Source organism: Urocitellus parryii, chromosome 9 (assembly GCF_045843805.1).
Source record: "Urocitellus parryii isolate mUroPar1 chromosome 9, mUroPar1.hap1, whole genome shotgun sequence".
In the NCBI taxonomy this organism is placed as follows: domain Eukaryota; kingdom Metazoa; phylum Chordata; class Mammalia; order Rodentia; family Sciuridae; genus Urocitellus; species Urocitellus parryii.
The window spans coordinates 35,132,325-35,159,714 of NC_135539.1; the positions used below are offsets into that span (position 1 = coordinate 35,132,325).

At 46.4% G+C, this 27,390-nt stretch overlaps 1 protein-coding gene across 1 annotated transcript in view; it reads left to right on the top strand.

Annotated features, from left to right (window-relative positions):
• Sdk1 (sidekick cell adhesion molecule 1) overlaps positions 1 to 27,390 on the top strand; it is a 903,256-nt gene that overhangs the window by 784,995 nt on the left and 90,871 nt on the right. The window contains exons 26-29 of the mRNA XM_077802503.1: positions 9,651 to 9,766; positions 11,231 to 11,420; positions 13,470 to 13,568; positions 25,321 to 25,515. Of these exons, the coding sequence (XP_077658629.1) occupies positions 9,651 to 9,766; positions 11,231 to 11,420; positions 13,470 to 13,568; positions 25,321 to 25,515 (600 nt within the window). The remainder of the gene's footprint in view (positions 1 to 9,650; positions 9,767 to 11,230; positions 11,421 to 13,469; positions 13,569 to 25,320; positions 25,516 to 27,390) is intronic.

Here is a 27,390-nt window from a genome sequence, read left to right on the forward strand (position 1 = left end):
TAGTTCTGGGCTGGGGATGTGGCTCAAGCAGTAATGTGCTTGCCTGCCATGCGCGAGGCGCTGGGTTCAATCCTCAGCACCACATAAAAATAAAATAAAGATGCTGTGTCCACCTAAAAGTGAAAAATAAATATCAAAAACTCTCTCTCTCTCTCTCTCTCTCTCTCCTCTTAAAAAAAAATAGTTCTTAAAATAAACCCTGCCTGTGTCCACACCAGATGAGGGGAAGATGTGACAGGTGGAGGCAGGGACCTGGCTCAGGGGTCGGAGGTGAAGACCGAGGCCCTCCACTCCTTCCCCAGGAAGTCCCCCTGCATTTTGCTTATTATTCCTTCTCTTTACCTCCTCTCCACTGACTACATTAAGTGAAAGCACTTCTACTCTCTCACCTCAGCTCTGTCAGGGCCTTGTTGTTCCCTGAGCCCAGTGTGAGTCTCCTTTCCTTAAGGCTCCCAGGGACACATCAGAGAGTCACCCTAGAACCTGAGAAGGGTCAGGAGGGAGTCGACAGGCAGGGTACCTGCAGCAGCTGTTTGTACCTGGAGTGCTTGAAAACACCCAGGGGCTCCTCTCCCCACCAGAACCCTCTGCTCCTATCCCCACACTAAGACACCATGGGAGGAGGGCTTCCCCGGGCAGTTTCAAGTAGCAAAATTAATTAATGAAGTTTTTAATATTGGAAACCGCCTTAGGAGGAAATTAGAATTCAGTGCGAATGTGATGGAAAATATATAGAAGAACAAGTTAAAGTACAAGTTGTGTGTGGCTCTAGAGGCAGCCATCCTTGAGGCCAGGGAGGGCAGGAAGGAGAAGGGGATGGGTGCCTAGGAGCTGTGGCCCTAGCAGTGGCCTGCCTGAGCTCCAAGAGGGACTGGAGGCCAGGGAAGACCGTACAAGGCTTGCAGTGAGGCCTGAGAGAAGCTGGTAATGAGGGGTCAGCTTTGACAGGAAGACGAAGTCTGCTGAGCCTGCTGGCCATGGGCCCCTTGGCTTCCTCTACTGCCTGATTACCCAGTGCCAGCTAGGGCCCTGTGTGTGCAGTCACAGCTTTAGGTGTGTCACAGCACTGGCCCTTGGCCCTCCAGGTGGCCAGGGGTGGCAGCACAGACTGCTTGGGGTATACAGTGTATCTGCAGGCACCACTTCCTGCATGAGTCGGGCTGTGGAATCTCTGAGAGGCACTGAGAAGCATCTTCTCATCTCCTTTGCTCATTCCTCAAACCACAGACACCATGTAGGTCTGAATTGACATTGCTGTTACCTGGATTGCACTGGGTTCCCAGGGCCCTCCCTGACTTTGGTCCACTCTCAGTCACAAACTCCAAGCTAAAGTTTTCATGAGGTTCGTGACTTTATTTCCTCCTCATTTTCTGGGGGCCCAATCAGGGGACAGTTGGGGCAGGTGGAAGAATTTAAACAGGAGCAGGGAGACAGAGAATTGTTGTCAGGCAAGAATCTTCTCCTCGTGCAATGTGAACCCAGAACCTGCTAATGGAGCCACTGAGGGCTTGCTGTCATGCTGACTGGCATGTCCCCAGGGGACTGGGAGAGAGGGTCTTGCTGAAGCAAGTCTGGGCTTTGTTCAGACTAGGTTTTAGTATATTAGAAGAGATTGAGACACACGGAAGCTTGGCTTATGACTGAGCAAGTGGATTTTTAGAAAGCTATATTATCTTCAACTTCCAAGTCTTTGTAACAAAGTAGAGAATTTGAGAAAATTTAAGGGCTAGTTCTAAATCCAGTAACAGGAAGAACAATAGTGTGTGTGTGTGTGTGTGTGTGTGTGTGTGGTGCTGAGGATTGAACCCAGGGCCTCATGTCTGCTAGGCAATCGCTCTGCCACTGAGCCATACACTCTGAGCCAAAATAAAATATTAAAAAAAATCTTTTGCTATACCCAACTATAAAATTGTGGATATAATAGAAATTTTTACAATTTTAAAATTAATGGTATGCTCAGAAGACAAACAGTGAAATCTCCAGGTGTCAGCAGCATAAAGGGAACTGAAAACCAAGCAGCAAGTGCTACGCAGTGGGCTGGATCCATCCTGGCATTGTGAGGACTCAGGGTTTGATGCACATGAAGGAGCAGGAAGGTGAGCCTGCAGAAATGGGATTTGGGACCTAAGCTCTTGTGTGAGGATAAGGCTCTTCCATATTAAGGTTAAAAGAATCTGCCCACAGAGTTTCACTTGTGTCCACCTAGACTGTGGATGGGGAAAAATGACTAAGCCTGGCGTCACTCAGGTTCAGGCTCTTATGAGGGACCCAGAAACTCCCAGAAGAGAAATTAATGTAGACTTTGGTCCCAGAAACCAAAAGTACAAGCAATGAAAGAAAAAAAAAATAGGTAAATTGGGTCTCATCAGAGTGAGAACTTTTGTGCTTCAAAGAATTTTATACACAAAATGCAAAAAAAGGGAAGAAAACATTTTCAAATCATATATCTGACAAGAAGTTTGTTTCTAGAATATATAAAGATCTCTTACTTCATAGTAAAAAAGATAAATGATCCAATTAACTGGGCAAATGTCTGAGTAGACATTTCTCCACAGGAGATAGACAAATGGCCAATAAGCACATGAAAAGATGCTCAACACCATTAGTCAGTAAGGAAATGCAAATCAAACCATAATGAGGTATCACTTCATATACTAAAATAGCTAAAATTATTTCAAAAGATGGACAATAGCAGGTATTGGTGAGATGTGAAGAAACTGGAACCCTTACAGTTTGGTGATTCAATGCAAAATGATGCAAATGACTTCAGAAAACAACTGATGCTCCTCAAAAGAGTCAACATAATATTACCATATTACACAGCTATTCCACTCCTAGGTGTGTACCCAAGAAGACTGAAAAGGTTTGTCTACATAAAAATTTGACCATGAATGTTCATAGCAGCATTCATTATAATAACCAAAAAAGCAGGAAGAACCAAATGTTCATCAGTTGACAAATAGATAAGTAAAATATGATTTATCCATACAAAGGATAATTTAGCAATAAAAAGGAATGAAATTCTGGTACATAATATGATACAATCTGGTAGATGAACCTTGAAAATATCATACTAAGTGAAAGAAGCCAGACACAAAATATCATATACTGTATGACTTCATTTATATGACATGTCTAATATAGACAAATCTACAGAACCAGAGAGTAGATTTCTGGTTGCCTAAGCCCGAGGAAGGGCCTGTGGAATGGGGCAATTTGTAATGGGTATAGGGTTCCTTTGGGGGTAATGAAAACTAAAGTTCCTTATGGTAATGGTTGCACAATTCTGAATACACTAAATATACTGAATTGTACACTCGAAATAGGTGGATTCTAGAATATATGGATTACATCACAATACAAATGTTTTTTGAAGAAAAGCTCAGTCTTTTGTATAGATAAAATGTTATTAAAATAAGTGTAGTGCATAGATTTTTGCATTTTGCCTATGTTCAGAAGCACTGAAGATTGTCCTCATTTACATTAATATCTTTTCATTCTCAGAGAAACATCACCATACTGAAATAGCTCTATATTGTACCATACTGGAGATTGTCCTCTTCTCCAAAACAGAATGAAACAAAGAGAAAAATACCTCCAAAATAAAGAAAGAAACTGGCTGCAAGCCAGACCTTCTGCACACCCAACAAAAGCAAATACAACTTCTCTCTGAACAAATATTGTCACAGCCAAATTGTCCCAAATAAAACCTAGCCCTTTTTACAATGAGAAAATTAACAGATGCACAAGGAAATACTCTGCCACAGGTAAACATGAAACAGCTTTTAAAAAAGAAAGTACAGAGGACCTGATTGCTTTCAAATGCATACTAGTTTGAAAGAATGTGTAATAAGTACATTTGAAATTATTAAAGTTTCAAATTACTAAGGAAAATCATTTAAACTTTAAAGATTAAGATACAATTTTTAAAGCAGATTTTTTTCATAGAAAGAACTATATAGAACAGTCTCTGAAAATAAAACTCTAATTATTGAGGCAAAAAGCAGTTTAGATACTACCAGAAAGAGAATTGCCAAACTGAAAGTTAGATTTGAGCCAGAAACTGAAAACACACAAAGACATAAAAATTGAAAATATAACAGAGATAGAAAGACAAAGACCAGAGTGAGAGGTCTAATACACATCTAATAGGACTCAAAAGGGATATAAGGAAGATATCTTCAAAGAATGGCTGAGAAATACCAGAATTGATGAAAGACATTTTCATCAGACTGAAGAAGGGTAGATCCCAAATATAAGTAAAAATAAATCCACACCAAAATGCCTTCTGCTACAACTGCTAAACACCAAAGCCAAAGAGAGAACCATAAAGACAATTGGGAGTGAAAGACAGATGACCTGCAGAGGTGATTATGACAGCTTGGTTGAAATAACTTCTCAAGTACCATGGGGGTCAGAAGAAGATGGAATCACTTTGTTGCAGGGACTGCTAGGAAAGAACCCTCAAATTGAAGTTTTATACCCAGCTAAACTATTCTTAGTAATTTCATTCAAAAAACAACAAACTACATGTTGTATAAAAATAGAGAAAATAGAAACATTGCTTTGATAACTTTTCAAAGAATACTCTTAAAAACAGAGTTAACCAATGCAGAATTTCTGAATTGGGTCTATATTTTTTGTAGGAACCTTTCCAGCCATTGAAAACCTATTTTTACAGGTTTAGATAATGCAGAGGATAATGTTCTGTAGATAAGCTCATTCCACATGTTTTTCTTCTGGCTTTGTTTACTTCAAACAATCTTGGTTCTCTTTCACAGTAACTTGAAGGGTCTTTCTCAAGCAGTTTCATTTTTGTAGGGACTACAACATTTCATTTAATATGGAGGATTAGATTTCATATCAAGAGAAGCATATTGGAGTTGGTTTTGTCTTAGTCTGTTGTCTCATGTGCTCTGGAGGGGAATCAAATGTAGCCTACGCAGAATGAACTGTGGACTGCAGTGTGGTTGTGTTTATAGTTGACTTGATGTTTCTGCAGCTGAAGCTTCTCTTTCTTCATTATTATGTCTTTTCTTCTTTTGAGGGTATGGCTTACAGAAAACTATCTTTTAGATTTTCATTGAACTTTATTCAGTTAGTGCAACAACTGAATAAAGTGCAACACATCTGTCTGTAAAGAAGAGTTTTGGTTCAAGTGGCTTCATCATAATTTGGATAATTGGGTTTTGGTATTCATTTTAAGATCAGACAATTTAGATTTCAGAGATTTTTAATGTTGGGACCCCTTTCAGGCCAAGCCCTTTATGGTAGGTGCTGATTCTCCATGGCAGCCCCCAGTCACACTGCGAAACCCTCAGGTGCCCCCTCCAATGCTGTGGTGTTGCAGGACTTCAGTTCTTCCTCCTCTGCACGGAGCTTTTGGTGACTGCTCATGTGGAAGACTTCTCCTTCTGACCAGCAAGACCTTTCTGTTGCAACAGTTGTGACTTCTTAGCTTCCCTGCTCCTGCTGACACTCACCCTCCTCAGCAGAGATCCATCCTGCCAGGCACTGCTTAGCATGAGGAGGGGAGATGAGGTTAATGAAGTCACAGGCTGAACTGTGGAGCCAATGGGATGGGAAGGGATTGGAGAGAGAGCTGAGGAAGAGAGCAAAGCTGCTGACCCGGGTTCAAGTCTCACCTCCATGAAAACAATAGTTCTTTGGAACTGAAAAATGGCACAGTTAGCAGGAATACTGAAAAGGGATTGGAAACATGGAGCAGAACATCTTGAACCACATTTAAGTGAAATTTATGGTTTTGAAATGCAGTCTAATTTCTTCCATGACATCTTATGATATATTGTAAGGATAAATGAGGCCTTAAAAATCAAAAGAGACCACATGAGGAGCATCAGTGAACTGCACAGTAAGAAATCCCAAAGAGAGGAGAGAATAGGTAGAGAAGAAGAAAATAAGTGTTTTGAATGGATTTGTTTTTTAATGAAAGGGAAATTTCTAAGAATATTGCAAAACTTAAGATGTCAGATTGGAAAAGATGTTGAACCTACCTCAGAACAGATGTAAGGTATTTCTTTTTCAAATCTTAAAAACATATCTTGTAACTAAATGGCAGATTTTGCCTGGGTGGAATTTGAATTGGCTGAAAATTTTAATCTTGAACTTTGCCATTTTCTCTTCTTTAACAGCTCGACCCAGCTGTCTCCTTATGAAAAACCCAGCCATGTTCCAAGCACAAAGCCCAAGTCGCTAAAGTCATCAGGTTGACCTCATTCTTTGGGGACATGCGTGGTCCTCTAATAAATGGATGCATATATTACCTACCACATCATAGAAAATCAGTGGTTATTTGTAGGTCTGCAGTGAGAATTGGGCACTTATTGTTTCAAAGACTGACTCGAAGGAAATAGATAAGGGTCCAGGAGGTGGAGCAGTTGGGTTGTTATGACAATGGCCCTTCTTCTTATAGACAAGAGACAGAGTTTTGAGAACATAGACTAAACTTGTGGGCATACATTATACTTGGTTTCATACCTTAAGTAATTTCAGATAAATTTTAGGTTTACATTCCATTTAATGATAGTGACTCCTTTAGTTCATAGTTTGTTAGTCTATTTTGTTTGCTACTCTTTTTTATAAATAAGCAAATGTAAAAACCATTTCATGGAAAAGGACATAGTAGCATTTGAGACAACCAATAGGAGCCCCTTGTCCGCTCAGGGAGTCTGCAGGGGCCATGCCGAAGCCACAGCTGGAATGCAACTGGGACAGGGACTGGCACCTGAGACAAGCATCCTTCCTGTTCTGAGAACTGAATAAACTTAAAATCACAAATATCCCTTCTCTGTATCACATATCTGCTCATATAAATTGACATTATTTCATTGAATGATTGAACAATTGAGTGAATGACTCTCAACTGACATGTTTGAAAAGAAAGCTTGTCTACTAGATTAAGCTGACCAGCAGTATCTCCCTCCAAAACATAGAGATGGTCACTGTGACTTTTCCTAACAGGTAACCAGGTGACTTTTCTATTTTGTAGACACATTTACTGACCTACTATGGCAGCAGATTCAGGGCTGGGCAGTAAGGAGAGGTACTCAGGAGGGAGGGGAAAGGTGCTGCCCCCAGGGCTATCAGGAGTCAGGAAATGGACCTTCTTGGGGTGGGCACCCAAGGTCTTGGCCCTTCCAGGACTTCTCTGTGATTCCCCCCACCCCCTGGGAAGATCTCTGCATGTGGGTGAGGCCCCTTACCCAAGGATCAGCATCTCCTCAGCAGATTATATTATTAGACTATGGCTCACTGTGGGTCTGCAGAAATTATTAGTTGATGCCAAGCACAGTGATTGTAATCCCAGTAATTCTGGAGGCTGAGACAGAAGGATCCCAAGTTTGAGGCTGGCCTCAGCAACTTAGTGAGGCCCTGTCTCAAAATAAAAGGGCTTGGCATGTAGCTCAGTGGTAAAAGGCCTCTGGGTTAAATCCCCAGTGCAAAAAACCAAAAAAAAAAAAAAAAAAAAAAAAAGAAGAAGAAGAAGAAGACACTGTGAGCTAAACTAGTATCTCAATTAAGCTTGCCAAATATCTAAGACTAATGACTTCTGGTGTTTTGTCTTAAAAACTGGGGCTGGGGTTGTGGCTCAGAGGTAGAGTGCTTACCTAGCACATGTGAGGCACTGGGTTTAATCCTTAGCACCACATAAAAATAAATAAATAAAATAAAGGTATTGTGTCCACCTATAACTTTAAAAATTTTTTAAAAACTATAGTAGTGTTATAACAGAGTACCCCAAACCAGGTGGCTTAAACAATAGTAATGTATTGTCTCAGAATCCTGGAGGCCAGGAGTCTGAGGTCAGGCATCAGGGGGCTGTGCCCCAGCTGGAGATGTGGGGGAAGGTCTCCCTTAGGCCCTCTCCTGATCCTGGAAGTCCTTGACTCACCTTTCTATGGTGTTGTCCCTGTGTGTGGGTCTGTTCATTCCCGTGCACTCTCCCTGTGTGTGTGTCTACAAATTCTCCTTTTTGTAAGGACATCCATTGCTAGATTAAAGCCCACCTTACTCCAGTGTGACACACCTTAACTGATTACATCTGCAATAGCCCTATTTCCAATTACGGTTTGACTCCAAAGTATGGATTCAGAGGGGTACACGATTCAACACCTAACAAAGATCAGAGCATGTGGCATGAAACTATGATGTGATCCAATGTCCAAGAGCAGCAATATTGTGCAGACGCAGGCTCTGGCTGTATTCAGGTGAACTGGGTCCTCACAGCCTCTACAAAACAGGAGGAAGTCATGCCACCTGAGTAAATGAATGAATGAGTGGGGAAAGCTTACGTGTGTGCCCCCAGCCTGGGCCCTGGAGGACTGCAGGTGTCTGTCCAGCTTCCAAAAACTACACCCAGCACTCCCATCTCTTGCTCATCCTCGTGAGACACCTGGTTACAGCATCACCACCTCCCTGTCTTCAGGACCAAGCACCTGCTCGGTGAAAGTGCTGCACTTAGCAGTTTCCCACGTGGGGCAGTGAGGCTGGGGGTGGAACGGCATCCTCAGGTCCACTCTGGGTTTGCTCTTGCTCCTGAGCTGCTTCTTCCTGAGGAGCATCATGGCCTCCCAGTTCAAAAGATGACTCTGCACTTGGTAGTGACCTCAGAGCCCAAGTAACAGACAGGTACCTCTCTGATGCCTACTGTGAGATGTGGAAAACTTGAAGTGCATTCCTCCTTTTATACCACAGTGGCCCTGGGGTACAGTGTGACCTTTAGGCCCAGGTTCAGAGTTCCTCTTTGCTTATGACCCGTAAAATCAGAGGTGTATCCTCTGACTTGCTTGGGGACTTACCCAGATCCATATTTTCCTGTCTGAATGGCCTTGAAGAGTGAGTGGGCACCATAGAAAAATAGTGAAGTCATTGAGACTGTCTAGAATATGAAGTCCTTGTTTTTAAGGTTTTACTGTTGTCTTTTTACACATCATACCTGAATCCCGGCACACATAGCAAAACAATGAGTTCAGTATCAGGGTAAACAGAGAAAAGAAGACCTTCCATAAAATCAGGAAAACTACATGCACAAGGGCCTCTGTAGGCATCTCCTTGTGAAAAACAGCATCCATTTAAATAGAATGAAATGAGGTTCCTTAAGCCTTAGTCCTCTCGTCTGCAAAAAGGATAATGACAACTGCCTCATTGGGTCACTTTGGGACTACACTCAATTAGAAATCTGAGAACACCTAACAGAGAGACAGACACAGGCAAACCGCCCCTCCCCTTCCCTTTGTGTACATTGTAAGGTCTTTGCTCTGGCCCCTGCCCCCATTGCAGAATGCCCTGTTCAGAGACGCCACTGAGCTGTCTGAAAGTGAGGATTTCTTATTTGAGATAAAAGCCTGAAGTTTCCACAAGTTATTACAGAGAACAGACCAAGCATATTTTCTTGCTGGGTGGACTCGGGTAAAATTGAGCTCTAAATACCCAGGATTTATGGAATTTGTTGGTAACATTAAAGAGATTTACATATCTGTTATACTCCTGCAGGTTTAATCTGATCCCTACAAAACTCTCAGAATACATCATTTTTCAAGGACAACTTGATTATTTGGGTGAAAATTGGACCTTTATTTGTAGAAGCCTTTAGACTTCTGATGCCAATCGATGTCACTCCTTCTCTACAGTTCCCTCAGCAGCTCCAGAAAACGTGTCTGCCCAGGCCGTCAGCTCCACCCAGATTTTACTGACATGGGCATCTGTCCCCGAGCAGGACCAGAATGGGCTTATACTAGGTTACAAGGTATGTGTCATGGTGACCTTGCTCTCCTCGTGGAGCTGCTGTGAGGTTGCTACCAAACAGACTCCGATTTTCTCACAGATCCTCAGACACTTCCCCTTTCCTGATTTTCCCATTAGCTGTCCTCTGCGCTCATTGCAGTCTGGGAATGAAGCATACGTGCTTATGGAATGCCCAGCTGGTGGAGAAGGAGCTGGAAGTCCAGGAGCTCAGGCACTGGCTCTGCACAGCACCGGCTGAGGTGCCTTGACAGCTTCTTCACTCCACACCTGTTTCCTCACTTGTAAAATGGGAATGATACTGGCAGCTTCCCAGAGGTGGTGTGAGAAGCAAGGGGCTATTTTATGAAGTGCTCCTGACTTGCTAAGTGCAGATAGATGTGTGTGTTGTTTGTAAATATTGTAAAGGCCCAGGACGGTCCTAGGCAGTGCCACCTGCCTCTGAGACTTGGACCTGTCCCAGCTTCTCTGGGTTCTGTCTTCCATGCATCTACCTGGACCATTGAAAACCTATTTCCTGTTCACCACTGGAGGGTGATGAAAACCATCTCCTGATTCTGCGCCTCAGCTCAGCACTCCCAAGCAGTGGGATGAGGGTCTCTGGTTTTGGCCAGCAAGGCCACACTTCTTTCTCTGCTGCTCCACAGATTACGAGCAGTCTCCTTTTTGCCTTTCCGTAATTTAGACACCTGTTCTTTGTTTTCCCCCAGCTGTTATCATGTCACCCCTCTTCCCTGGGTATTTTAATTGCTTCCTTCTGTCCCCATGATACATGGCAGTGCCATGACATATAACCAAGCCATGATATATGCTAGTCCTAGGTTCAGGTGACCACAACAGCACACCACATTCCTGGATCTCAGACAAGAATGATTTCCATTGCTCTTTTCAAACTCTTCCCTGGAGAGCTTGCCTTTTATGACCTCTGAGTCACTGATCTCTGGGAAGAGTTTGGAGAGAGGGGATGAGCATGGAGGGAAGACATAGGAACTCTGTAGGAGAAGGAGGGCCCTGGAGGAGCGCATCTCAGGATGGCTTTGATATGGCTCAGGGCTCAGGTTCTTGTGGGGAACAGAGAGTCTACAGGGGCAGGAACCAGTTTCCATGGAGCTATTGGCTCCTTTTGCAGGATGCAGAAGGCCCATGTTCATAATTGAGTCCTTGTTTTAGTGGGTACGGCTGGCATAGCTGCAGCTGAGTGCTTCAGATCTTGACAATTGTGGCCAGGCAGCCAACCCACCAAGCTGTGGGCTGAGTGTTAGCTCAAGCGCCCCTTCTGGTATTCAGTCACTTCATCATCATCTTCCTCCCCAATGCCAGGGTATAGAACCTGAGTCCACACTCCTCACACAGCTGCACCCAGTTGGCTGGTCCCAGCCTTATGGTTACAAGCCTGCCCTGTGCCCACAGAGACCCTTCCCAACACAGCATGATCACAACTGTCCGCACTTGTATGTTGATGCTTCAGATTCTGTACCGAGCCAAAGACTTGGATCCTGAGCCCAGAAGTCATACCGTGCGGGGGAACCACACGAGGTCGGCACTGCTGGCCGGCCTGCGCAAGTTCGTGCTGTACGAGCTCCAGGTGCTGGCGTTCACCCGCATCGGGAACGGGGTCCCCAGCATGCCTCTCATCCTCGAGCGTACCAAGGATGATGGTATGTACAAGGCTGGCACTCTCACTGGCCTCACCGCCTCCCTGGGTTGCTTTCCCAATCCAAACAATTTGGATTGTGAGTGTTTTTAACATAATTTTCCAACCACTTTTTTTTCTCAGTTGAGGGAAACAAAACAAAATTGTTTTTCAGTCACTGAGCATTTATATGGCCAATTTCAGCCTGGAGTGGATTTTTACAGCCTGATTATGAAGCTATGCAGAATTTCAGTCATAACTCTGCCTTGGGCAGTGCTGGCCAGGGGTGGGCCGGCTGTAAAATGTGAGCTGCTCATCTTGATGGTGCCTATACAAAGCTAGTTACAAATCCACTCTGGGCCAGTGGGTCCCAATGCTTAGGGGACTGCCCAGGTCTCACCATTTGTGTAATGAGACATAATTATAAGTTCCCATGTAGAGAGCGGTACGTTTGATGGCTCCCAGGGTCCCCAGACCCCTGTGTTTCCAGACTGAGTAACAAGCATATCTTGCTGATTTTGTTTTTATAGAAGTCTGAATCATCAGTAAATATGTTTTTCCACTTTGCAGATGTCAAACACTTAAAGGTTAGCTCCCTTACATTTTCATTTTTAAAGAGACTGTAATGAAAGTGTCAGGGGAAAATATTACCCATCTCCCCCAAAACACTCACCCTGGAATCAGAGGCATCTGACAGAATGGAAACAAGTGCAGCTTTTCTTAAGCATCTCACCAAGGTGACTAATGAGCCCCAAATGCACTCTACCTGCAGAGTGGAAACTGTCCCTCCCTTGTTCTCAGAGGGACTACAGCAAGGCTTGGCCTCTGCAGAGAATCGAGCACTGCACGCAGGTCCTCATCCTTCCCCAGCCCAGAGGCTCAGGTGGATGGGACCCAGCAGGGAAATGGGAAGTGGACATGGTTTCACTGCAGGCTGTATGAAGCGAGGCTCAGATGAAGTCCCAGGGGCATTTTAGAGACTCCTCAACTCCCTGTCTCCTGCCATCTGCTCTTCCTAAAGGACACATTGGCTAGTCTGGAATGATGTTTCCTCTTCTTTCTCAGTCCTAATAGAAACACGTCTTTCCTCCCTCTCATTTCAACATAATCCAAATGTTCATCTTGGAGGAGGCCAATGTCACAATTGCCCTCCTAGCTCACATATTTGTGAATTAGTCTGAGTCTGTGAGCTCATGTTCTCCTTCGGACATTTATTTGCCCAAATATAAGTGTCATAAGACCTATTCAAATTTTTAAATACTGATGCTAGTTTAGTAGCTCGAGGCAGAATTCAGCTGTCCACGGTGGCTGTTGTGGGCCTCCTCGTTCTGTTTCTGTATTGATTGTCACATGCCCATGGCCTCTTACCCGGAATCAATTCATGATTAAGTCCAACAAGAATTTCCCATCCTGGCCACACACTAACTTGTCTATTCATTTAAGCAAATAAATTTTATGAGGGTTATGACCATATTATTCAGTGGTTCCACAATACACAACTGCTTTTTGAATTATCAGTGCACTGAACCACAGAAAATTATTATATGCATTTGGGCACATCAACTCTTAATTTTCTAGGACAAGGCAGGAGAGGGGTGGCATGCATAAGAGATAAAGCATTGATTGCCAACATGTTGCTTCATCAATAGTTTAACCTCCATTTAGAGTTGGAAGGGATTTCAGGATGCCTTGTCTCACACCCACTCTGTAGATGTCAAACCCAGTAAAGGAGTCTGAGCTCAGATTAGTATCATCTTCTTCCAACTGGCTGCACACTCTGCAGAATTATTATTAGTGGCCAGGGGACTAGTTCTGCAATATACTAGCTGCATTTGCACCACTCCCTGAGTAGTTTATGAGCTCTGCTTTCGAAACTTGGAAAACTTGGAAAGCAGATGGGTAGAATTAAAAATGAGGTGTTTTTCCAAAATTGTTAGGGAGCCACACAAAGCCATGTAGATTCCAAAAGTGATTCATCAAAAACTTCAGCATTTTCCACCATGAGCAGTGTCCCAAAAGTAGTGCACAACTGACCTCAGATCCTATGTGCATCCACATCCTGTGTTTCTCCCAGCTCCAGGCCCTCCTGTGAGGCTGGTGTTCCCCGAGGTGAGGCTCACGGCAGTGCGGATCGTGTGGCAACCCCCAGAGGAACCCAATGGCGTGATTCTGGGTAAGGAGCGGCGGGAAAGAGTGAAATGACAACTAGATTGCTTTCTCCTATTTTTATTAGATAGTTACAAGGGTAAAGACAAACCACTTCAGGAGCAATGTAGAATTTTCTGAACTGAGATGATCATGGACCCTTGACTGTTTCCTGAGCTATGCACTAAAGGTTTTTTGTGGAATGAATTTACATTTTGTTAGCCCAGAATTTCTTCCATTTGCTCAGGATTCACAACAGTGCCATTTGTAATTCATCCTGCGTCCACTCTGGATTGTTGGCCGTGTTTTTGGAAATGAGTGGCTACTTTTTCACAGACCATGTGGACCTGGGCCTCCATCCCCAGCTCCAGGGCACAGCTCCTCTGCATTGAGGCTGAAAGCCACTGAGATCAAGTGCAGGCCTCAGGTTCCAGGGAATTTGTTCATGTTTAACTTTTCATTCAGGGAAGCAACATTGAAGAAAGGCCTTAATTTTTCCTAACTTCCCAAAGGCAGCAAATTATATTTTTAACTATTTACCCTTTATTTACCTTTCTCACTGAGACAAACTAAGGACTCTAGTACCAAACATTGCATGCATAGTGGGAAGCAGGCATGAATAAAACCTGCCCATCCTCCAGATGCCTGTGTCCCATCAGGGAGACAATACAAGTGACAGTACCACACAGTAAGTGACCTGAGAGAGATTCGTTGAATGTCCCCATCCCTGGCAAGCCACTCCTTTAGGATGGGTAAGTGGGCAGAAGGCTACTTTTCAGCTGGATCTTGAGAATGAGTGGATTTGTAGCTCTGGAAGAAGGGAAAGGGGCATCTGCTGACCCAGAATAGAAGCCTGTTGGCAGACAGATCCAAGGGCTGGGCCAGGCCAGGCTGGGGACTGGGGTGAGTGCTCTACTGTGCACTGGAGAGTGTGTGGCAGACTTAAAATGGACATTTAAAGGCAGAGGAGAAAGAACAGAATATCATTCCATACCCAGGTCAACACACAAATATGACAGTGACCTAATCTTGATGTGGGGAGACCCTCCATTAGGTTAGCTTATGTTCTAGGTGACTTCCAGTAGAATTAGAAATATGAACTTACAGTCACTATTTTTAGCTGGTTTTGATCTTGGGAATGTAAGATTTGGTTTAAAGAAAGTGTTTCACTTCAGTTTTTTTTAGATTTTAAAACCCTGTACTGAGTGCAGTGGAGAGTCACCCACCAACTCGGGACAGGAAAATTACATGATCAGATTTGTTTTCTAGGTGACAATTTTGGCTGCCAAGAGAAGGGGCTTGAGAGGGTGGTGTTTATGGAGTACTTGCTTCATTAGGATGGGCCTGGAGTGCTCCTAAGACATGCACACAAGAAGGCAGAGGCCTGTGTTCATCAGACCCTTCCGTGTGGGGCTCCTGCAGCTTCCGGATAGAAATATTGCTATGAGGATAGCATTTCTTTTCTTTTTACTTTCTGAACTGGGAGACCTTTGGAATCCCAGGTCCTGGCTGCCCCATCACAGCTGTAGGAGCTCCTGTTAAAACAAATGTTTCAGGGTTGCTCCTACTGAGAAGGCTGCAGGTGGCCTCTGGGAACTGCACCATAAGCCCAGACCTGCAAAGTGGAGAGGTTTGCCCACATTCAGGCAAGGCCACACCCAGGTGCAGCCTTTTCTGGAACAAACAGGGTTAGCTGTCTGATTACCCAGGAGTGATTCCAGCCCGCTGAAGTGAGATGGGGGATATTTTTTAGAGCTGAAGAATATGAACTTCTGATCTGTTGCTTACAGTCCCAGGAGCGTGCAGAACTGTGGGCTCTGAGAAGATGCAGCCCCGGCGACCCACCCAGCCATGGCGACCCATCCAGCCATGGCTGATTCTCTGATCACTTCTGTGTGTGCCCTATAGTGGGACTGCACTGCCAGAATCCACTCTAGTTTAGGGTTGTATGGCAGACTGGGGACTCTAAGCATCTCAACTATGCTCTCTTGCCCTGCGACCTGTGGTCTATTTGATGCTGCAACTTTAAATGGCCCATACAGGTCTTTCTTGCAAACATGGGAGGCTTTGACCTCAACAGCCTCTGAGGCAGGGTGCTGGCCTGCTCCTTACCTGGAGGACCCCCTTCTCTGGGGAGCTCTGCTCCTCCTGGAAGACTCAGGGCAGATGTCCTCTTGGTTTGGTATCTGTTGCTATAATTGAATACCATGGACTGAGTAATTTATAAAGATTTATCAGCTTCAGTTCAAAGTGCTTTTATAATCAGAAAAACAAATGTTAAAGACACCCTGAAAAGGAAATAACAAGATTTAAATGCTAGCTGAGAGTCCCATTTGGACAGTGAGACTGGGCCTAACGGACCTGCAGCTTCTTCTGGTCCAACAGAAGATGAAATAATAAATATAATATTAAAACCAGCTCACACAGAACAAAGGTTTCTCCAGATTCTGGAGGCTGGGAGGTCCAAGCTGGAGGGGCCAACTCTGGTGAGGCCTTTCTTGCTGCTGGGGACTCTACAGAGTCCTGACCCTGCCCAGGGCATTGCATAATGATGGGGACACTTGTGAATGTGCACCTAACTGGCTTTTATGACAACCTCACTCTGCAGAGGAGCCATTAACCCATGAATCCAGGACTCCCTGAACAGATTTGCCCATTGATGACAGCATACCTTCGTCCCCTCTTGAAGGTCCCACTGCTTCCACCCCTTAATACCTCACAATGAGGATGAAATTTCCACTTGGGTTTTTGTGGGAAAAACTTCCACATTCTCTTCAGACCCTCCCATTCTTTGCCTAGGAGTCCCACCACCTCCCTCGTGTGCATGGCTCTCTAGTAGGCACCTCTCCCTCACCCCCCAGCACCTTGCTCTCCTGGCACAGCCCAAGTCTCGCCGTCCAGATGGGACTCTTGGCTCACTTGCAAGTCTTGTCATTTACTTTTCAGAGTGTCTTTAACATTTGTTTTTCTGATTATAAAAGTACTATTAAATGAAAGGCAGCAATTCACAATTCACGTGTATCGGACTCCAAACCTGAAGTCTGATGACACCAGATACGAGGATGTGGAGGAGTAGGACCTCTCGGGTTAGGACTGCACCACCCTCTGAGGGCAAGTGGCCACACCTGGAAGGTGTGTGCCCCTCCCGCTGTCCCAGAGGTCTCCACTTCTCCACAGCACTCCTGAAAGCAATCCCTGCACCTGGGCACAGGGCTACTTGTTGCAGATTGGTTGAAGTAATAAGAAAAGGGAGTAGCCACAATGTGCCACATATGGCAGGCGTCTGGGGCTGCCTGCCTGTGTTCCCCTTTTGTGGCTGTATGGCAGTTAGCGTCTCAGCTGTGCTCTCTTGCCCGGTGACCTGTGGTCTCTTTGATGTTGCAACTTTAAATGGCCCACACAGGTCTTGCAAACATAGGAGGTCCTGACCTCAACAGGCTCTGAGCCAAGGTTCTGGCCTGTTTCTTACCTGGAGGACCCCCTTCCCTGGGGAGTCTGCTCCTCTTGGAAGACTTATGGCAGATGTCCCCTGTATTTTAAGTGCTGGGTTACCGACAGGCATGATGGGAAAGGCGATGAGTTTTCTGACATGGAAGCCATGCTGAAGTGCAGACCTGAGCCTACGATTTACTGTTTGAGTGAACTTATGCAAGTTGTTTGGCATTCTTATGCCTCAGTTTCCCCATTCCTAGGAGATGAATGACGTTTGGGCCTCCTCATTACATCTGATGAGTTGCACATAGAGAACTCAGAACAATGCTTGCCACGTAGTCAGTGTTTGTCGTATTTATGGTTTGAATGCTCCTAGCTCAAGGCCCCCTGTGCCCAGGGCTGGCTGGCAGCTCTCCATGTCATGCTAGGCTTGGCCTGTGCAGGTATTTACTTTGTTGACACCAATGACATGTTTCATTGCCTTGTTTTCTATCTGGTTGCTGGAGCTAGGGGTTCATTCTAAGGGAAAAAGGAAAGCAATTTGGGTCACAGAATGTCCCTGATGTGTGCTGGGAAGTTTTGATTTTGCTTCGGAATCTCTGGGAAGTCACTGAAAATCACAAAGTCCAGGTAAGAAGAGGACCCCAACTGTGAAAAGAGAGGTGCTAAATCAGGTAGCACTGGGTCCACCTGTACTGCAGAAGGCACCCCATTTGAGCGTCCCTTGCTGTAATGGCATTTGGCTGCAATGGATGTTGTCTGCGTTACACCTCACCTGTGTGTTCCTATAGCCAGTGCACCAAATTATAGATGCTGTCTGCAAGATGGCAAAACAATTCCCAGAGATTCCGGCTGGGGTTCATGGGGGAGGAAGGAATCTGTCTCTTTGCATGACTCACTTTATGTCCAGAAAACGAATCAATGCCTCCGCTCTGGCAGCGCAGCCTTCCGAGTGTGTAAACACCTCTGCAGCTCCCACTTTTGTAATCTATATCAAAACATGTTCTTGCATTTCCAAAAGAGATTAACAGCAGGAAACACCAGCAAGCACCTGGAGGGAAAAACACTTGCTTATTTGAGTAAATATTTTACTATGGAGAGTTTTTAGCATTTTGGACCATCCTTGGGGGGATGTGCAGAGCTTCCTGAGTATAACCATCCCTCCTCACTTGCCAGACATGGACTCTTTAATGCTCTTAAGCTAGAGGAAATGCACATGCTCTTCAGATCCCTGAGCCCAACCTACCCAACACTCCAGATTCTGCCTCTGCCTCCACGCCCATCAGAAGGCCTCCTGCCCACCCAGGGCCTAACAATTACCTTGAGCTTTTTACAAGGGTGCACAAGAACTCTGCTGAGAATTAGGAGCCCATTTGAATATGATCCATGTTTGCAGACTCCTCCTTTGGACTCCCTGAGGCATTTGTGTGCCCCGAGCCTCAAGTGGGCAAACGGGAAGACCAACAGCCAACGGGCATCTGTTGGGCCCATGAGCTGCCTACAGCCATTTGGCTACTTGTAGCTTCTCTGCCCTCTTCCTGGAGGTTGGTGGGGGTGTCTCTGCCTCCCAGTGCTACTGAGGTCAGCAGCACTGTGCCCTGCTGGTGGCCTTGCTCTGCGGACCTGAGCATTAGGGTTACTCAAACTGATGCCTTTTTTTTTGCTGAGTGACAGCACAATCCATGAAATGCTTGCAGTACCCCAGATGTCTGGATGGAGCCCCGAATGGTTGTGCAGCTCCCTGGCAGCAGGCTTCAAGGAACTGAGGCCCATGGGGCTTGCAGTCTGTGTCCTTATCTTCCTGGAGTCTCCTCTCTGTGTCTCTGGTTCTAGAACACATCTCGCACTCACACTCACCTCTTTTTTTAGGTGCACAGTGCCCCCTCTGTCTTCCAGGTGGATTCAGAAACCCTCACAAGCCGCTAGCTGGGTGTTTTAATCTTCATTTTGGATCGATGCTCCTCGTGCTTGGCCTTGCTTCTTTTGAATACCTGTATTATCATAATACACCCATAACCTTAACAACAGGCTTCTCTCAGGCCGCACTTGGCCCTCCTATTGATTCAGTGTATTCATTCTTTCCTAACGCACACCGCGGCCTTCTGACCTTGCCTTGCTGAAATTCAGTGCGCTAATGTTTCTGATCTGGCTCTGGCCATAATTACATAACCAACCTCTTCCACATAAACGCTCTTATCTCTAATACCATCTATCATTTTCTCTAAAAACGCTAGGACTATTACACGACTGCCTTTTTTTTTTCTTTTTTTTTCTTTTTTTTTTTTGCCACATACGCCCAGGAAAAACCCTTCTATTGTCCAGCGAGTGAGCCTTTTAAACGTGTCAGGGTACGATATAAGTATTAATCTTTATGTTTAACAGACCATGATGTGGGAACTAAAAATGATAACATCTTTATTTAAGAGGATATAATAGGAAAGTGCAAATATAACCAGAGGCTGAGGAATCTCCTCCCAGTGGCTCAGTGTGGGACCTGGATCAGCGAGAGAAAATAATAACCCAGATTTGCTGCAATTAGGAACAAATGACATTGTGTTTGCAATTTACATGCATTACCTACTGAGTCTTTACAGCCACTGTACCAGTTAGATGTCATCCTCTCTGTGCTCCAGCACCAGAAACTAGAAATTTCTGAAGAGACAAGGGTGGCAAAGACCCCCTTCCTACCCAGCTGTTGGCAACATGTGATGAAGGCCCATTCAAGGCAACACAGACACCTCTCTATAATCCTAGAGGGTTGGTCTGGGACCCCACAGATACCAAACTCCATCAATTCTCAAGTCCCCACTGTAAACTAACGGGTGTCCTTCTGTGTACTTTAAATCACCTCCAGATGACTTATAATACCTAATTCCGCATGAATGCTTTGTAAATCGTGATTAGACTGCATTATTTAGGAGATAATGACAAAGGGAAAAGTCTGTACATGTTTAGTACAGATGGAATTATTTTCTGAATGTTTTTGATCCTCAGCTGGTTGAATCTAAGAACATGCATCCACAGATACAGAGGGTTGACTATATTAAACAGTCATTAAAACTCCCATTTCTGAAGGGAAAAGCATGCCTTTGATGTTTTACAGAAATCTCAGAATGAAAAGGCCGTATTTAGAGTAAAACTTCAGTTGTTTTCAAAAATTCATGGAAAGATGATCATCCAAAAAAGAAAAAAAAATTCCAAGTAAGTAGTAGAAGTAAGTAGTAGTTGTGTCTGAGTGTAAGGTAACCTTATTGTAGATCCATGTCCGCCAGCCCCAGATGCCCAGTGTCTACAACCTGCAACCCTGCCTCTGACTGCTGAAGCCTCTGGGCTCTGAGGATTGGGTCAGACATTTAGGGGTCCTCCCCCATCCCACCCTGCAGTCCTGAGCCAGTGACCACTGGGAACTGGTCGATAAATACTTTACCCTGTTGTACAGCGCTAAATCCTTCTCTCCCATTCCTGTGATCTGAGGTCACAGGTTACCCTGGGAAGGATGGAAAGTTAGGGTGGAGCCTTTGATGGGAAGGAGGTTCTGGCTTGGCAAGGAGAGACTAGTTTCCACTTAATCCCCCAATTCTGTGATTCACAAAGATTAGCCTTTGAACACAATCTTCAATTCATCGCAGGATTAGTACCTCTAGCAACAGAAGAATCTAAGTAGAGATAAACTGTGATAAAATAATGAAGATTAAACTATGACAAAAGCACATCTGTACTCATGTCCTGGTCCTAAAAATAAATAATACCTCATTAATTCAAACTTCTTAGTTGAAAGGCAATTTGGGTTTTAGAGAGGAGAGTTGATCACACACAACTCTGCAAAATGCAAAATAACAGAAAGGGAGCTAACACCCACTGGCGGTGTGAGGGGTACACTGGCAGGTGGGGGTGGACCTGGGAAGCCACGGGGTGATCGACAGTGGGAGGTGTGGCAGGGCCAGGCCTTTGCAATGGGCAGGAGCCCGAAGAGCTAGCAGCACCAGGTCAGTTCCACTTCTCTGTCTTAGGAAAACGCAGGCTTTTGCACACTGAGGAGAAATTTGCTCAGTTAGACCTGGGCAGAACCAGCAAGGTGATCCTTCCCTGGTCTTCAGTGTGCAGGGCACAGGAAATAGACCACAGATGTACAGCACTCACCTGTTATTGTTACAGACTTAATTTGTGCTTCTCTAGGAATTATTTATCTCTATCCCCAGGAACAACATTCCAGTACCTGAATTCATACTAGTCAGGGGTTTGGTTTCATTTTTGTTCTTATTGTTTGCTTGTTTTTGATGGTGATACTGGGGATAGAACCCGGGGCACTTTATCCCAGAGCTGTATCCATAGCCTTTTTTTGTTTTTTTTCTCAAGACAAACTCTGTCTTCTAAGTTGCTGAGGCTGGCCTTGATCTTATGATCCTTCTGCCTCAGTCTCCCAAGTGACTAGAATTACAGATGTGCCCACCATGCCCAGCCTGCACAATATTCTTGATGATTCTAAAACACTATATTTGATCATGATCTTATTGGTCATGTTATATCTGCCAGTGTAGAATTCTTGCTTGGTTGTAATTTTTTTTTTATTTATTGCAAAATACTTTTCTTTGGTTTCCTTAATATATGCATGGGACAATGACATTGGGTCTTGGTCAGTTGCTTCTTTTACCAGCCACAGCCTGATTGTGTTCGAACGGTCAGGTAGAAGTTCCTCATTTTGCTAACTGACACCTGGTCCATGATGAGGCCTGCTTAGGGCCCTGAGATCCTGTACACACCTCACTTCCCTAGGACAGAGGCTAGCCATTTCCTCCAGCTTTGATCCCTCCCATGTGCCTCTTAAACCTCTGCTGAGAGCCATCATCACTGTGCACCTGCAACCCCTGATCGCAAAACAGAAGTGCAAATTCTCCAAATCTCAGCACCTTGAGAATAATCATGCGATTCTGAAAGCCAGAGGTGGACATATTGAGGAGGTCAGTGTAACACGAGAACGCTGGTTTATATCTCTCAGGCAGTAGGTGACTCTCAAAAGATACAATTCAGAGCTTTACCAGATAATAGATATATAAATGCATTTAAATGTATAAAGGCAAATATGAGGAAAAAGGAAAGCAGTAATATACTGAACCAAAATTGTGTGACAGAAAAGATAGAGGTAGAAAGAAGGGGAACAAGGCTAATTTCATCATCATTCATGGTGACGAGTTATCAGATGCTGTCTCAAGAAGCCAACGACTGAGGAGATGGCATAACCTGTAAATCAGAGGGTAAGAACTGGAAGAACCAAAAATAAATGATAAACCATCCAAAAGGATGAGAAGGAAAAACCCACATCCGTCCAAGCAAATGACAAGTATAGAGATGCTAATGAGAGAAGCCACGCACAGGACTGGATGACTGATGTACTCTCAAGTGCAGGAAAGAATGAGGCTGTCTTCCTAAGCGCTCTGCTCTCGTATTCTTAGATTATCACCAGAAAAACACCCAAGAAACCAGCAATGCTTGCATGGAAGAGAGGCTCAGGGAGGTACAGAGGGCAGGCACCAGAGAAACGCTTTACACTATTTTCTTTGCATTTTACGCAATCTTTGAGCCATGTGAATATAAAGTAATTTAAAAAGTAATAATAACACATTATAACATTTTAATGCCTTTTTAAAAAGGCAACTTAAGCCTGGAAGTTTTCAAAAATGCATATTGATTCCATAACCAGATATGCTGCTTCCTGCCAGATGACCTAGAATCAGGCACTTGGAAGCAGGAAGCTGTTGGAAACTACGTACTTCTCGGGGAGGACCCACTTACAGTTACCTGTTGTGCATCTCCTCAGGGCTGAGCATGAGCAGATGTAGCTGACTCAAGGAGGAAGAGGTCCAAGGTCCGAGAGTGGGGGCTTTGCTACTATATTATAGCTGAAGTGAGGGAAGCTAAGCACTTTTCCCAGCTCCTTTGGGGTCAGGCCAGGAGCTTGAGCATGTCTTACATACCTGCTTGGTGTCCCCATGCTGCCTCTGATGGGTGGTCACTGTTGTGACCTGGAGCTGCAAGGCCTATGGCTTCTGCAGAACTGTGTTAGCATTGGTTCCTGGCAGGACCAGGGACCCTCATAGCAAAACAACCCCGTGAGCATCATGAGATGTCACCAGAACACCTTGAGCAAAGGGACAGCTACTGATCTGTGACCACATCAAAGCCAAGAATGGCTGTACAAGGAGGCTATGTCTGTTGTAGGTTATGTAACCCCAGAAGCCCTGTGAATGTTTCCTGTTGTCCCCCCATACAGCTCAATAGACTGAGGGTCAGAGGGGGTGACACTGTTACATGAGTGACAGTAGGAAACATGCAGAACCTGAGTCTCAGCCTCCAGAATACCTGCACTTCTTGTGGAGCACTGTTGCTACTGGAAAATCCCCTCATCCAGTGCTACAGGGAGCATGGTCTAGATCAGCAGGGCCCTTGAGGGCCTGTCCCCTTGCTGAGAGATGGGCATGGGTTCTTTTTAAGGAAGGGTGAGACAGACCCGGGCTCCAGTTCTCAGTGACCTTGAGCAAACCCCATAACCTCTCATGTACCATTGCCTCCTCACCAGCCACCCTCTAAGGCTGCTGTAAGGCTGGGGGTGTGGGAGGGGCTTTGGGAGCCCAGCAGGGGCCCTGCATGTGGCCTGCTCAGCCACAGCAGCTGTCTCCCTCATTTTCAGGATGCTGAGTGCCCACAAGTCTCTGAAGGCCTGAGACTGGCTCCACAAGCTTCAAGGTCCTCACCCCATGACTAAGCATGATTAAGGAGGAAGGAGTGGCGTGCCAGCTTTCCCTGGGCTGCCAGTCCATTGTCTTCAAATGGGATGGGAAGGGGAAGGCATCAGGCAGAACACCCGTGTCAGAGTTTTGGGCACCTCCAAGAAATCCCCAGGACACCTGTTCCCCATGTCAGGGAGGAGAGCCCTAGTCCATGAGGCAGGGTCGCCACACAGCAATTCAGGGTCCCATAGATACCTGGGCTCTAGGTGGCATCATTATGGATAAGGCAAAGTTTGCTGATCCCCCAGTCTGTGTGATGATGACATGGACACTAATGTGACAGGCAAAGGCTAGAGCTAAGTCAGGGTCCCCACTCAGTCTGACCTCCACATACTCATTCTCCTGACCTCCATATGGCTAGCCAGGCCAGACACCTTACACAGTCAGAGAAACAGCAATGTGCAGAGCTGGGGAGGTGCCAGCTAGCGCGGTCACCCTGGCCTCAAGGACCAGCAAGTAGGAAGAACAAAGGCAGAGGAGGCACTGCGTCCAGCACAGAGGCTGGGGACATGCACACTGTGTGCCATGAGCCCGCCTGTCAGGAGGCAAGGCCTGCCGCACCCTGCAGTGCTGCCCGCCCACAGACGGCCCATGCCAGTCAAGCAACCAAGGACCCATTCAGTTCTGCTGGCTTGATATGCCCCTCTGTGCCCCCCTTATTTACCATGAACCATGGGCTGTCATTAGTTTTCTGGACACCCAGCACCCCATCTGCTCTGTTTTTAATCAGCATGGGGGCACAGTGGCTGGACCACACGCTGATAGCCCAGAGGAGGCAGTGCCCAGACCCAAGCTGGGTCTGGGTTGCCCTGTTGGAGAGGTTTGATCGTTAATGATGTCTGATCAACCGTGAACCCTTAATAATCAAGGAACATGGAGAGATGGCCAGAGCTGGCCCAGCCCTCCCTCAAATGATTAAAAATCACAGAAAGAGAATTAAAGTGGCGCCACCCATCTCAGCACCAGGGGAGTGGGTGAGGAAATCTGGGCTGCTGAGCAAACCATGAGGGTTACAGGTGGCGGGAAGATAAGAGGAAGGGGAAGTGTAACAGGTGAGACCAGCATAATCTTGCCCACTGCAGGTTGTGCTGTGTTGGCAAATGAGAAAGAAGCTGCCAAGGGCAGGCACTGCCCTTTTTTGCCAGAGCAGGGGAAGGACTCCATCATGGGAGGGGCACAGAGGGCAAAAGAAAGCCACAGGCAGGGCATGCTCCACCTTCCTGTCAAGAACAACCTGGGGTCCTGGCTCCTGTGGCACTCTCCCCGTGTGCCAGCATCCTCAGGAAAGATGAAACTGTTTTCCCACCTTGTTCTGGTGAGGGATGAAGAGTAAAACAAGCTTCATGGGGAGATCGCACTCAGAGGCCACTCCATTCGTCACTGTAGGTGTCATGTCCCTTTCAATGCACACCTCGACCACCTCCAGAAACCAGGAAGGAACAAATGTCTGCGTTTGGGTTTTCAATCCAGAAGCAATTACAGGTGGTGGGAGGGCGGGTTTCCCAGCATATGCACAAAGGGCTGGCTGAGCTCTCTCCTTCCCTCCCCACACCTCACCTTCAGGATACCAGATCGCCTACCGCCTGGCCAGCAGCAGCCCCCACACATTCACCACCGTGGAGGTTGGTGCCACAGTGCGGCAGTTCACGGCCACCGAGCTGGCCCCAGAGTCTGCCTACATCTTCAGGTTGTCTGCCAAGACGAGGCAGGGATGGGGAGAGCCACTGGAGGCCACAGTCATCACCACAGAGAAGAGAGGTAAGCCCTCCCAGCCTGATCTCACCTCACCCTCTGGAGGAGATGGCCTTGGGCCCTGCACTCCAAGCCCACAGCAGCTCAGAAACAGGACAGCCTGATTTCTTCCTGCTTCCCAAGCTCATAGCCTGGTCCTGCCACCTCTCTCTGAGCCCACCTTGGCCCAAGTCCTCCTCTGCCTGAGTCCTTCCCTCCCCAGGCCTTAGGACCCACCTAGTCCCCTAGGCTCCTGTGTGTGGCACCTGTGTTCCCTTGGCTGACTTGTTCCTGATCTGTCTTTGTGACTCGACTCTTCCCAGAGGCCCCCAGGCAGCACCTGTGGGATGCTCTTGACTTCCAGGGTGCTAGTCCTCACACTTGGTCCACTCTACACTACCAGTCTGACTTCACTGAGGCAGAGCTCAAAACAGATGGGCAGTTGGCCCCTGTGAGCTGGCACACATTGAGTGCCATTTACCCCCAACGCTGTGACCAGGGCAGGGAAGGCTTGTTTCCCCCTCCTGCAGCTGAGCTCTCCCAGTGGCCACGAAGCTCCCAGGGAAGGCCAAACCCATCTTCCTCTGGGAGTCCCAGTGGATCACTGAGCAGCAGGCCTGTTTCCCAGTGAGGGAGACAGTGGTGACATTTCCCTTAGGGTGCGGTAGCACTCAATAATGCACATCCGCTATGCCACCAGTGCGGCTGTCTGTTGGCGTTGTTGATAGAAGGATAGGCGCCTTCACGTCACCGAGAGGCCAGAACTTCTGAGTGTGCAGCAGATGGAGGGGAAAGGCCAGTCACACTCAGTGCCCCTTTAAAGGACCACCTTCAGTTCCTTTTGCTGCCACCCCTGGTTATCAGGGGAAAGTTTTGTCTGAAGTTGGGGGAAAATAGTCAATGACTCTCCCAAAGCAAACCTCTCCACCTTTTCTTGGTGCACGTGTTTTCACCCACATTTTCTCAAATGGGCCGACTGTGCTCCTCCCGTGAGCCTGGCCTGGGAGCAAGTGCTTCTCCAAAATGCCCCTCACCTCCCCACACCTCCAGCAGCCGGTGCTCTTTCCATGTCCTTTAGTGGAGGATGAGGCTGAGGCTCAGAGAGGTGAAGCGACCTGCCAAACCTGGGCTGGGAAGATTCCCAGGAACTGGAGCTGCATCCTGGTCCTTAGGGTCCTTGTTACTAGGGAGAGTGGTCATGGCCTGGGGGTGGCAGCTGAGGCCCTGGCTCGTGTGCCTAGTGGCCTTTGATCCATGCCATCTTCCTCTGGGTACCACCATTTAGGAGGACTCAGCTCTCAAGCAGAGGGTAGCATGGCGGCTGGCCAAAGGCAGACATGGCTCAACTCCAGAGTCGAGTAGAAATACTCACACAAACATCCTCCTGTGGGTGGACCCTCATGGCCTGGTCCACACTGGCCTGCTGCTAAGGGCGTGGGGGCCACTGCTCCCCACCCTGCACCCCGCTTCCTCCCAGCCACCTGCTTCTCCAGCCCAGAGAGTTTAGATTTTTCTGCCCGGCCCTCAGTTGGTAGCTCAGGAAGATGGAGCCCAGCAGGCAGTATGTCCAGAGGGGGGCCTCGTAAGCAGGGGGGAGCCCGGCTACTGCTCCGGCCAGGAGAAGTCAGGAAGCCAAAGCGTGTACCTAAGGATCGGACTGCTGATGAAGTTAGATCGAAGCGTTTCTCACGGACCCATCACTGCAGGGCCGACAATCAATTGCTGCTTTATTACACGCCACACGTTTTAATCAGAATCAATAATCTTCATGATAAACAATTAAACAATTATTCCTCCCTCTGTGGAGTTTCTCTATTGAAATCGATGAGACATGAGGCCAGGGTGACAGGAAAGTGATGCCTGGGCTGGACCCATGCACCCTGCACCCCATACCTCAGTCTC